General features: G+C 44.1%; 1 protein-coding gene across 1 annotated transcript in view; it reads right to left on the bottom strand.

Annotated features, from left to right (window-relative positions):
* The window catches only part of P2RX3 (purinergic receptor P2X 3), a 57,813-nt gene extending 45,284 nt beyond the window's left edge, over positions 1 to 12,529 (bottom strand). The window contains exon 1 of the mRNA XM_060262018.1: positions 12,292 to 12,529. Within this exon, the coding sequence (XP_060118001.1) occupies positions 12,292 to 12,431 (140 nt within the window). The 5' untranslated portion in view covers positions 12,432 to 12,529. The remainder of the gene's footprint in view (positions 1 to 12,291) is intronic.
* Between the last annotated feature and the right edge of the window lie 259 nt (positions 12,530 to 12,788).

The raw sequence follows: 12,788 nt of genomic DNA on the forward strand, positions 1-12,788 counted from the left end.
TAGGGGCTTCCATAGGTTTTAATCCAGCACTGGTGTTAAGCAGCAGAACACTGTACTTATTAAATCAGGACTGAAAGACACTCTATAGCCCTGTTCAGACATACAGTATAATCCGATGTCGCCGCTGTTTCCTTCTGGATTTCGATAGTTCTGCTGCAATATTAACCAACTTTCAGATGTCTGAAGGCTGTCCCAGAGCAAAAGGAGCCTCAGACATCCGGTTAACGGTCGCCATTTTTTTTTTTTACTTTACTACTTAGCGATATGTGCATAACCACATAATGTTTTAACCTATGTGCATGCGCATGTGCACATAATACGTGCATGCGCATAATAGTGGAGGGGGAAAAAGAACCGCATTGTGCCATCGTTTGGACAGCAGAAGACGATTTCACTGCGAAGTGATTTGAATTACAGTATGGCAGTCTGATCAATACTATCCGGCACAAAAATATTCAGAACAGAACTGGGTCAGTTTAACTCGGACTCAACACGCTGTGTGAACAAGGCCTACATATTCTCAGAGGTATGTTCTCCATACTACTGAGCCTTGGTACTGAAAACAGATTTTGAGTATATACTCAGCTAATGTATTAGCTCAAAATTGTCTAGAGCAGGGGAGCATAAAAGGCAAGGAAAACATGCATGTACCTGGAAGAAGAGCTGAAAGAATAAAAAAGACCTCTTTTATGTAGTGTTGCCGAGATGAAGGGGAAATGAAAGAGTTGATTGGATTGTTGCATGGAGGGGAACAAACTGATTGGGTTCTTTCATGAGTTGCTGGTAGGGTTACATCCTGCAGGTGGGGCATGGAGTTCTCCCAGAATTACATCTGATTTCCAGATTAGTTTCCCTGGAAGAAATGGCAGCTTTGGAGGGTAGATTTTATGGAATTACACACCCACTGAGCTCCCTCCCCAGACCAAATTCTGCCTTAAGAACATAAGAGAAGCCATGTTGGATCAGGCCAATGGCCCATCCAGTCCAACACTCTGTGTCACATAAGAACATAAGAGAAGCCAAGTTGGATCAGGCCAATGGCCCATCCAGTCCAACACTCTGTGTCACACAGTGGCCAAAAAAGAAAAAAAAAACATCAGGAGGTTCACAATTGGGGTTAGAAGCCCTTCCACTTTGCCCCCACCCCCAAGCACCAAGAATACAGAGCATCACTGCCCCAGACAGTTCCAACAATACGCTGTGGCTAATAGCCACTGATGGACCTCTGCTCCATATTTTTATCCAATCCCCTCTTGAAGCTGGCTATGTTTGTAGCTGCCACCACCTCCTGTGGCTCACAATTGGGGCTAGAAGTCCTTCCACTTTGCCCCCCCCCCCAAGCACAACCAATACAGAGCATCACTGCCCCAGTTCCAACAATACGCTGTGGCTAATAGCCACTGATGGACGTCTGCTCCATATTTTTATCCAATCCCCTCTTGAAGCTGGCTATTCTTGTAGCTGCCACCACCTCCTGCGGCAGTGAATTCCACATGTTAATCACCCTTTGGGTGAAGAAGTACTTCCTTTTATTCGTTCTAACCTGACTGCTCAGCAATTTAATTGAATGCCCACGAGTTCTTGTATTGTGAGAAAGGGAGAAAAGGACTTCTTTCTCTACTTTCTCCATCCCATGCATTATCTTGTAAACTTCTATCATGTCACCCTGCAATTGACGTTTCTCCAAGTCAAAGAGCCCCAAGCGCTTTAACCTTTCATCATAGGGAAAGTGTTCCAAATCTTTAATAATTCTAGTTGCCCTTTCCTGCACTTTTTCCAATGCTATAATATCCTTTTTGAGGTGTGTTGACCAGAATTGTACACAGTATTCCATACGAGACCGCACTATCGATTTATATAGGGACATTATGATACTGGCTGATCTGTTATCAAAACTGCCTTCTTCAGACTCTACCCCCATATCTCTGTCATGGATCAGCATGACAAGGCCAGTTCAGATGAGGAAGAAAGGGACAGAGAGATGACAGAAGCAGGTCTCAGCTCACTAACAGTTTCAAACACTTGGAAGCTAAGAGGCCCCCAGTGGAGGGTAACACCTTGCCAATCCTGACTCCAGACCCAGGATCAGACAAGGTATCACAAGCTGCTTTACCACCTCTGTCCCCTGGAGTTGCTGGAATGCTGGTAGCAAAGGGCGTGGCATGAACTACTCAAAAGGAGGCAGAGCAGGTGCCTCACAGCCTGAAAATGCCTGGTCCGAATGAGCCAAGATGATCACCCACACACTGGCTGAATGTGGCCCATCTGTGAATGCATCAACAAGGAATGGAGAGACAGAGGACAAGGCAGGCATGGAAGCAACGAGTCAAATTACCTCAGACCGTGCAATCACTATACCCAAACCTACCATGTATTCTGACAACTCTTGAAGTGGACTCTGTTCTGCCATTGTGACTCTTAGACGGCTTCTGGCTATGATTCTTGGATTTGCTCTACCTCTCTCATGCTTGACTCCTGGACTGCTAGACCCTTGCCTTGGACCGTCCATCAACTTGTTCTGCGCTGACCCGACATCCTGACCTAGTGCTTGACCCTCGGACCAAACCCTGACTCTTTGGATCTCCATTTGCCCAATGCCATTTGTCTGTCTGTGTGCCCCAACAACCTCCAGGAATTTCCCAAGACAGAGTTGGCAACCCTAGTAGAGCTTAGGACAGGGAGAATTCTGGAAATTTGGGGATGAAGCATGTGCTCTTCTGTATAACCTGCTTCCCCACTGGATTATCAATCAGGGTCAAAGCTAGCGGCCCTGGCTGTGCCAACATTTTCTCCTTCTAATTAAACCTAAGCAATTCCTAGGTTGAAGCAATTGTTCCTTTGCTTCAGACCAACACAGCTGTCCACCTGAATCTATCTGGCATTTCCTGTTTAACTTCTTGTTATGTGCTGCCCCCTTGTGCCCAGTTTTCTCTTGGTTTATTGCAGATATACACACATGCGAACATACCAAGCTGCCTTATACTGAATCAGACCCTCGGTCCATCAAAGTCAGTATTGTCTTCTCAGACTGGCAGTGGGTCTCCAGGGTCTCAAGCTGGGGTTTTTCACACCTACTTGCCTGGACTCTTTTTTGGAGATGCCAGGGATTGAACCTGGGACCTTCTGCTTCCCAAGCAGATGCTCTACCACTGAGCCACCGTCCCTCCCCTTAATCAGTTTAATCAGCCAGATGAAAGTTTTGGCAGCACCATTTCACCAAGCACGAGTCCTTCATTTGCCAAACGCAAAAGTGTCACCTCAGTGCTGAATGCATTTACTTTGAAGGAAGTCTCATAGATTTCAATTAAGTCTGCTCCCAATTATTAGTGGGTGCGTAAGTGTGCAATTTCTAGGGTAAATGTCTACTGTGAGCTTCAGTGAATCACGGATTATAAAGGGCCTTTCTCATCATTAATCTTATTTCCTGAATACCACAGGGTATGTATGTCATCTCCCCAGTTACTCTTAGCATAACAGACATCTAGTCCCCAGTCAATCACATCCTTTGGCAAGCTGTTTCAACTGCCAATTATCTTTCCTCTTGAATATTTGCACCCAATTCCCAGTGTCAGAGCTTCAGTCCCTCTGCTGGATTTCATTCTGTTTGACTAGATTAAAAAAAAAAAAAAACACTCTTCACTATGAGCCATCACTTCCCTGGTTCAGAAAGATGCTCAGGAAGAATGCATGAGCACAGCTGATGCCATCTGCTTTATAGTTAGATACCCTTTGAACATCACAAAGAGAGGAAAAACCCTTATGAAGGATCAGATGCTGCTATTCAAGGGTGGAAGCCGCGAATGGATCAAATCAAATTAGATTTTTTCTCCAAATCCACTTGTAACTTGGCAAATGTTAACAAGATGGAGTGCTGTCAAGTTGCAGTGAAGCTGTTGTTTCTCCTGGGTGGTCCAGCTGTTCCCTCTATTTAGGAATGGCCCCTGGTTAACAAATGGAGCAATGGCTGCTTTCTTTGGACCTTTGTAGGATTTCTGTCAAGGTATACAATAAACGCTTAATAATGGTTGCACAGGATCCAGAAGGCTTCCCTCTGAAAAGAGCTCCTGTGCGATCAACGTTCTCAGCACCGGAATCATTCCCTTTGGACAAACAGAAAACGATTCTTCTCCCAGCTTGCAGGTTCATTGCAAGTGCTGTGCGGGAGGAGCTTGTGGGCATGAAGGTCACTAACAGTGGGAGACACAGACCTTTTCTCTCTCCCCTCACCCATTTTAGAAGCTCTCATGGAGCGGATTGTTATCTAGGGTTTGTGAGCAACAATGGTAAGCAGGACTGGAGGAAGGAGGATGGCTGCCCTCACCTCTCCTCTGCAAGGTGCACCGGGATGGCCAACGCCAGGCCCTGCAGCTTAGCTGAGTGAGCTGTGGCACTGATAAAAATAGGGCTGCCAAGCCCCTGGTCCAGGGAGGGATGGTGGCTCAGTGGTAGACATCTGCTTGGGAAGCAGAAGGTCCCAGGTTCAATCCCTGGCATCTCCAACTAAAAAGGGTCCAGGCAAATAGGTGTGAAAACCTCAGCTTGAGACCCTGGAGAGCCGCTGCCAGTCTGAGAAGACAATACTGACTTTGATGGACCAAGGCTCTGATTCAGTATAAGGCAGCTTCATATGTTCATATGTTCAGGTGAGGGTTCCCATGATGGAGATGATGGGGACATAAGGATTTTGTAGCAGACCTAGCTGATGGTGGTGTGGGATGGCGACAATGAGTGTACCTTGCCTGGGGCTCAGGATTGTCAGCCAAGGGCAGGGAAGCCCCCTGGAGTTTCTTGGGGCACCACCACAGCATCACTTTGTTAGGTGAAATTCTGGAGTGGAGTGTTTTCCAGAGCTGTCCCACCCCACAGAAGTGGCCTGTGCTGGGTAGTCCCAGCAGTCAACACTGCAGCTCAAGGGGAACTCACTTGCAGCAGCCTCTGTTGTGGTGAAAAGGCCAGTTCTCACTCAAGGGAGAGGGCAGGGTTGTGCACAAGAGATTCCCACTGACCCTTTCAGCCCAATAAACACAGAGACAAATTCACAGTTGAAGCACAAGTTCTTGAGCAACAACAGGATAGACGAGCACTGAAGTAAACCTCCTGTCTCCTCACAAGGCATGAGACCAACTCCCTTCCAAGGGAGCCCCTTATACCCCCTGAGGCAGGGAAGCAAATGCCACAAAGAAACACACACAGAAAGATAGGTATAGCAGAACTTATTTGCATATTAGACCAGATCCCCTGACACCAAGCCAGCGAGAACTGCATTATCGTGTGTTCCTGCTTTTAAAAAAGCCCTGGGTATACCTTTCCTATGGAGCTCTCCTTGGTGACTTGGTTTTTCAGGGGTCAATAGCTCCCCCCTATTCTCCAGGACAGAAGGGCAACTATGACCACACTAAGGGTCTATCTTTTACGGATTGTTCAAATCAACCTCTTCATGTCTATGTTATGTCACTTAGAGCATGCTGAGCATGTGCATGTCTGCATGCTCCCTGTGGGTTCAGTGTGAATTTGCATGCGCATGTCTGCATGCTCCTTGTGGGTTCACTGTGAATTGCAAGTATTTTTGAGGATGGGCCAGAACAGATCCTTCTGGGGTCTTATCTGGACTCCTGCTTGCTCATTTAAGGCAGGTTTCTGGAGGGTCCCGCTCCAATGTAATGAATGGATGACCTTCAGGCCTGATAAGCCAGTGTTCTAGCTATCCCACTGCGTAACTGGAGATGACATGATGCATCACTGCCACACTCGAGCAATTCCCACAAATTCATATGTTATGTGGGTGTTATCATAGAGATTGGAGGGATCACTAGAGCCCTGTGGAGATAAGTCACATAATTCCTGGTTATGCGACCAGAAGCAGCAGGGGACCAGATGCAGGGGGTGGGAGCAGGGAGGTCTCCTGCTATAGTGGGAAACCTGGCTCCCCTATTTCTATCAATGGTCACCAGGAGTACGCAAATTTTCAAGCTTTGCAGAGCCTGATTATGACAGATGCGTAGCCTACAAGTGTGCATCAACAGATGTTGTATTGGTGGAAAGTCCCATGAAGTAGCAAGTGGCTTATGGCAAGTAGGATTTACAAGGCAAGAGACAAACAGAGGTGGGTTGCCATTGCCCGCATCTACCTTGACTTCCTTGATGGTCTCCCATCTCGGTACTAATCAGGGCCACCCCTGCTTAGCTTCCAAGATCTGATGACATACCTTGGGCCATTCAGGTCAAAGCACAAGGTATTTTACCTTATACAATTGGTTTTTCTTATTTTCAGGTATCAAAAAAAATTATCTATGCCAAGCCTTTTAAAGTAGACCAGTGGGACTACCAATGTTTTATTTCATATGGAATGCAACAGAATTCCAAAGTGGGGATATATATCGCCGAGTGACAAACTGCACTTTATTCTTGTGGTCAAAGGGGTGTCCATTCTGCACAGTAATGAATCAAATACGGCACAACTTGTGTTTGTTCTGGTAATGCATTTTCTCTTCCAGTAAGCAAGGAATGCTCTCCAATTTTCTGGCTCAGAAAGCAGAAGGATGTGTATAACCGAACTTCATTGTGGAAAGGTCCTAGGCCAAACTATAAGAGTAATCAAGCGTCGAACAAGATAGAGGAGTTGGGCTACTAGACTGAAATTTCAAGAACAGGGGACATTACAACATAGTAGAAATCCCTTCAGAACCTTTTTATCAATTTGAAAATGTATGAACAACTCTGCTTTCATATTGACCATTTAGTGGGGGAGGGAGGTTTAGAAACAAGGCCTAACATTTATCCCAGAGCTCAGGAAATGGCATAGATATGAGGCAGGAGGATTTTATCCCTTCCACTTGAAAGCTCTCAGGTAGGGACATGCGCTGGAAAAAAATAATATTTTTTGAATTTGAATATCAAGAATGACATAAATACCAGTATTATAGGTTATGTGGACCCCCAATAGCAGTTTGATATTTGTAATTTATTTTTAATTCCAAAATCAGTTAGGTCTGCTATTACCTGGGGGGGGGAGGGAATCTTTTGGGAGAGGGGATGGGACGGTGGGTCAGTGGTAGAGCATCTGCTTGGGAAGCAGAAGGTCCCAGGTTCCATCCCTGGCATCTCCAAAAAAGGGTCCAGGCAAATAGGTGTGAAAAACCTCAGCTTGAGACCCTGGAGAGCCACTGCCAGTCTGAGAAGACAATACTGACTTTGATGGACCAAGGGTCTGATTCAGTATAAGGCAGCTTCATATGTTCATATGATGGAGTAGCTGTTTTTCAAACAAACAACACCAACATTTCAGGGAACAACACCAACATTTCCTGCTCATCCACTAAAGACCACAAGTTTCAAGTAGATTGGATCAAGGAGCCCAATTCTACTGGCCCCTGAACAAGGTGCCCCCCGGGCATCCTACGAAGTCCATTGTTTCCTATGGGGGAGGGAAATTTCATGCTTTCTCCACAGTAAAGAGGCCTATAGTCAAACACACAAGAACAAGGAACAATTGGTATAAAGCCTCACAATGCAAACGGAACCAACAACCAACCAGACTAATGTCAAACCAGAGAATCATAGCAGAACTGCAGTCAATGTGGCAAACTCAAAGTACGGTAATCAATCTCAAACTAGATAATCCAAGGCAAACCAGTTTAAGCAACGGACACTGTTGTAAGCCCCAGAGAACCAATACAAGACAGTGACACAGATATTCTGTAAAATTGAAGAAAAGCAGTCCTGGGAGCCTTAAAATGCTGACCCCAAACATTTCCAGATATCTACAGATTTTTTTTGGAACCCATTCACCAGTATCCTGATTACCATCCAATTAGTCCAATATAACCAGGAAGCACCAATAAGTTATTTTTCATATCTATATATTTGGACTGGAAATATCCAAATGCACATCCCTATTCCCAAGCACTATCCATCATGGGGGAAAAACACTAGCTTGGGTTGTCAGTGCCAGGCTGGGAAATTCCTGGAGATTTAGGTGCGGTGTCTGAGGACAGAAGAGTTTGGAGACAAAAGTGATCTCAGCAGGGATGTGATGCCATAGAGTCTACCCTCCGAAGCTGTCATTTTCTCCAGAAATATTAATTTCTATTTTCTGGAGATCAACTGTAATTCTAGGAGAATTCCAGCCCTACTTGGAAGCTGGCAATGCTAAAAGCCACACATTGAGAAAGATGATAATGGCATGTGAGAGGGAGGGAAATCATTTTTATTTACTGACAAAACGCTGGTTTATATTTATTTACTGACAAAATGTTACCAGATAGTACTGGAAAATGTATTACTTCAAGAATTCTACCTCAAGAATTCCTGGGGATCAGCATTATGGTTAGCTGTGATGCTGAAACTCATGAAAGAAACTCGTCATAACTGAAATTGTATCACTTTCTATTAGATGGTGCTTATTCAATAACTTTAGCTGGGGTTTGTAGAATCTTTCGGGCTCAAGTGCCGTGTTCTACTGAAGAAAGTTTTCCTTCCAGACGTTTCGTTCTCAGCTGTGGAGAACATCCTCAGTGGCGTTGCAGCCGGAGCAGGCGCTCTGACCTTCTTGGCTACTGTGCATTGAGTGGGGCCAGGGCCCCGAAAGATTCTACAAACCCTAATGATGTTACCAGCCGTGAAAACCTGAAATCTTTGATAACTTTAGCTGGGTTGGGCTTTTTGGATTCATAGCCCTATAAAAATAACTCTGCTGAGAAGAACAAAATATCCATCATTTTGCTTGGACCCATGGGAGGAAAACAAAAGTTACAAGCTAGTTTTCAGCAGGGACACTGTAGAAAGAAGGATAAGGGGAGGGAGAGGGAGAGGGAGAAGGAATGGCTGGCAAGTGGCTATCCATGCTAATGGAACTCTGGTTAACAATATCAAAGAGAAGGGAGAACTCAGTCCAAGCACTCAAGCAGAACTGGGGAAGGGTAATGAGGACGATGCCAGGGCACCAGCCATTTCCTGCCATCAGTCCCTCCATCCATATTTCTCTGGAATGGAGCCCAGGAAGCAAGTCTGTGCCAGGTCCAGCAAACAAACTCACACAGTTCCAACACTGTTGCAGTTCTCCTGCAGTCTTCAGGCCGCATTCCCCGTCCCCATGATATTGCCAACCTCATCCCTTGATACAGAGTTGCTTATTATATCACAGCTACAACAACATCCCCTCCTCAGAACAAAAAATACCGTGAGTACTTAATATAGCCCTACCTTAATAATAAGTACTCAGAGGGAAAAGCGTCACTCAACTCGATTAACCTGCCTAATAATATTTATGCAGTCAGAATGGTCTAATCTCTTTAAGTCTGCTGTGGTTAACCTCACAGCGACCTAATTATCCCATTTTACAGATAAGTAATCGAGGTTTGAAAAGGGCAATATGGCTGGACCCATACAGAAAATCAATGATAGAGGTCAAACTTGAACCTGGAACCATCTTTTTAGTCACTGGACTATACTGTTATAACTTTTTGGGGGGGGAAAGTTTAATGCTTTCCCTCAGCAAGCGTAATGTAATAAAAACTTTCTTGGCAAAACCTAGCATTGTGATAAATAAATTTATTCTCCTCTGCCAAGGATTTGTCCTTTACAATTATAATACTGTTCCATGTCCCGCATAATATCCACTGGACTGGATCACACAGTTCTACTATCTCACACCCTTACAGTACAAGGTTGTTGCCTCTACACAATCTCTTTGGTTTACTAGATCAAAAGGTTTTTTAAAAGAAATAACACCACTCAGGAACCAAAGTATCCTAAAACAGGGCTATACTTTTAAAGTATAGAATGTCTAGCAATGTTATACCAGCTCCCAAAATGCTGCTTCTTTATTGCTGTTGTCTTCATAGCTGTTCTTCCCTCTTAGCAGTTAGTTTTCACAAGTTACCTCACAACAACTAGCCCTGAAGCTGATTCTTCCACAGATATTGCTGCCATGCATATTATCTCACCAGTCATGACAACTCTCCCAAACATCTCTTCCCACTAGTTGAGCTAGCTGATACCTGGTCAACTTGCTCACAGTCCTCTTGTGCACTTCATCATAATGCACTGTCCCATCCAGTAATCCTCACATGGCTTTCCCTCCCTCTGAAGAAAAGTTTCTCTCACCCACTATAGCCCTGAAGTCACTTTTTCAGGGGCAATCCTGCAGATATCAGCTGTCTGATCTATAATAAGTGGATTGGTATTCAAATCCTGCCAAAGCTGACTTTGAACTGTCATCACTTCCCTCACACATCCTCCCAACTCCCCCAGTGTCCCCCATGCTTCTCCTTTGTATTTACACAGTCAGTGGAGTTATCTCCTGGCATAGTAATTTTCCAGCAGTAATAGCCATCTGTGTTTCCATCTCCATGTTTCCATGCTTCCATGTTTAAATGTGCATAATTCCCCCTCCCTTGCTCACATCTGCAGCAATATCCATCCCATACATCCACACATAAGGTAGCTTCAGATGACAGCCTGTAGCACTTGGTCATGTGGTAAAGTAAATTTTACTGCATTTCCATGAAGTATTAGAAATCTGGAATGGAACTGTGACAGAAATTGCCTTGACATGTATCTGGATGGTAAAGACTGTCAGATTTCCATGTGATTACAGCTATCCAGCAGGGGCAATTTTAGAATCCAAACCTATTGTGCAAAACGTTTCAATCCTTTAAAATCATACTTCCCTTTGCAAGAAGATACGACCATATGTGTCAACAATTTCACCTACATAACTGTGTACTTTCAAATAAGTTCTCTTGTTGGTCCATACACATTCTGTTACATGGATTCCCTGCTGAACAAATGACATAATAACTAACCAGTACAGTACATGCACAACCAGAACAAGAAGTTCCATTTAGGTACCCATGTTAGTTTGTTGCAGCAAAAACCAAAAGAAACCTTGAAAAAAATTCAGGAGTTTGTGGGAAAATATTTCCATTTACTAGGACTCTCTGCTGACACAAAAGTAACAGTTCTTCAATAGATTCCAGCATGAAATTGCTGAATTAGAATTTATTTTTTGTTTAAACAGGCTTTTAATATCATTACATCTGAAAATGAAATCTCAGTGGATGAGCACACTGAGATTACAATCCTGAATTAGAATTTATTAATAGGCTTAATTGTATTGGCCACAGCTTGAATTGAGGCTACACTTTTCTTAGCCACTAAAGATGTTAAATGGCTCAACTTAACACATTCCACGTATTCATCACCAGTTACAGAAGCTATAAATAGTCTTTGTGCTTATCCTGTATACTTTTGGGCTTCTAAGAGAAATTTCACAGATCATATTTTTTCATGGCCTATTCACAATTCCCCTCTGCTTATGTATATTTAATTCTGCATCCAAGGTTTCATTTCATGTATCTGATGATGTGAACTGTAGCCCATGCTACAATAAATCTGTCAGATGCCACAAGATTCTTTTTGTTGTCAAAGGAATTACAGGTCTCCTTTGCCTATTAAAGAGACTTCCCTTGGGCAAATGGTAAGCAGAGGATTGTTATTATACATTAAATTTAACTCTCTTGCCTCTCCACAGAGCCCCCAACACAGCTGACCTGTAAGAGAAGGGAAGTTCTTTCTGTCACCTAAACCCAGAGGAAACATGATTTGCAGTTCAGTAAGACCCTGAATCCCCACCTGTACCATGTCGCTACAGGGAACTCTTTGAGAGCCGATAACCATTAGCAGTGGAATCATTACAGAGACCATTTCCAAAGTAAACACCCATGTCTCTCAGGACCAGTCAGCGGAAACCTCTGAACTGATATTCCCTGAGTCATTTACTCCAGTATGGCTTCTTATACCTTGCAGTAATAAGATAGAATCTTAAAACAGTAAGGTTATACTTGGTCATTCTTTCCCACCACCTGCCTTCATCTCATCCTACCTCCTTTAGCAACAATTTTGCTAAAATTAAGAAGTTATCATGTCTCACCTCAGAAACTTATATTCATTTTTCTTTTTAAAACATTTAGCATTTCTCTGACATCTCCAGAATTCAAAGCACTTCGTCACATGTGTCACTGGGTTATAATCTTCACAACAACCCTCTCAAGAAACCAAAGTTATTAATCCCCATTGTAGATCTGGGGTGGAGAAAGGCAGGCTTAAGAGCCACCTGCTGAGTTTGGCAAAGGTGAGATTTGAACCAGGGCTGTCCTGGATCACAGCTCATTCACTTAGCCACTACTTGACAACAAGGTAACTTGTGGGATTTAAACCCTTACCTAGCCTTCCCATTTCCCCCTGCCCCAAGATGGGATATACTTCACCCATTCACCTGCCTTCCCTCACCCAATGAAGTAGGAAATGATGAGCAACTGGACAGCCCGGTTGATCACGCCGATGGTCCAACTTTTTACCACCACTGATTTGGTGGTTTCGTAGGTGAAGAAGTCTGCCACACAGTTCATGCTGGAGGAAAGCATAGGCATAAAGGGACAAATCCAAGATGCTCTGGAGTCCAGATGAGAATGTCAAGGAGTTGTGATCACACGAGGAACAGACACAGCAGTGTAATCTGTGCCAACACACAATTCAGAAGCTGCCCCTTTACGTATCTCACAGGCACCTTCCTGCTCTTCTCTGCTGCTACTCTGAGCTATCTTGAACTGTGAGGACCCCTTTAATAAGATCTCTCCCCTACCCCCACTCTAAACTGTGGTGATGCCATCAGGGGAAGGTGGGGCTTTCCAGCGCATCAATTACAAATTGGATTCTAGCAAGTATGTGGATGGAAGAGTTCTAAGCATTAAATAATGAATCCACAATTGCTGCATTTTCTCTGAGTG

The sequence above is a fragment of the Heteronotia binoei genome, chromosome 21 (genome assembly GCF_032191835.1).
Source record: "Heteronotia binoei isolate CCM8104 ecotype False Entrance Well chromosome 21, APGP_CSIRO_Hbin_v1, whole genome shotgun sequence".
NCBI lineage: Eukaryota > Metazoa > Chordata > Lepidosauria > Squamata > Gekkonidae > Heteronotia > Heteronotia binoei.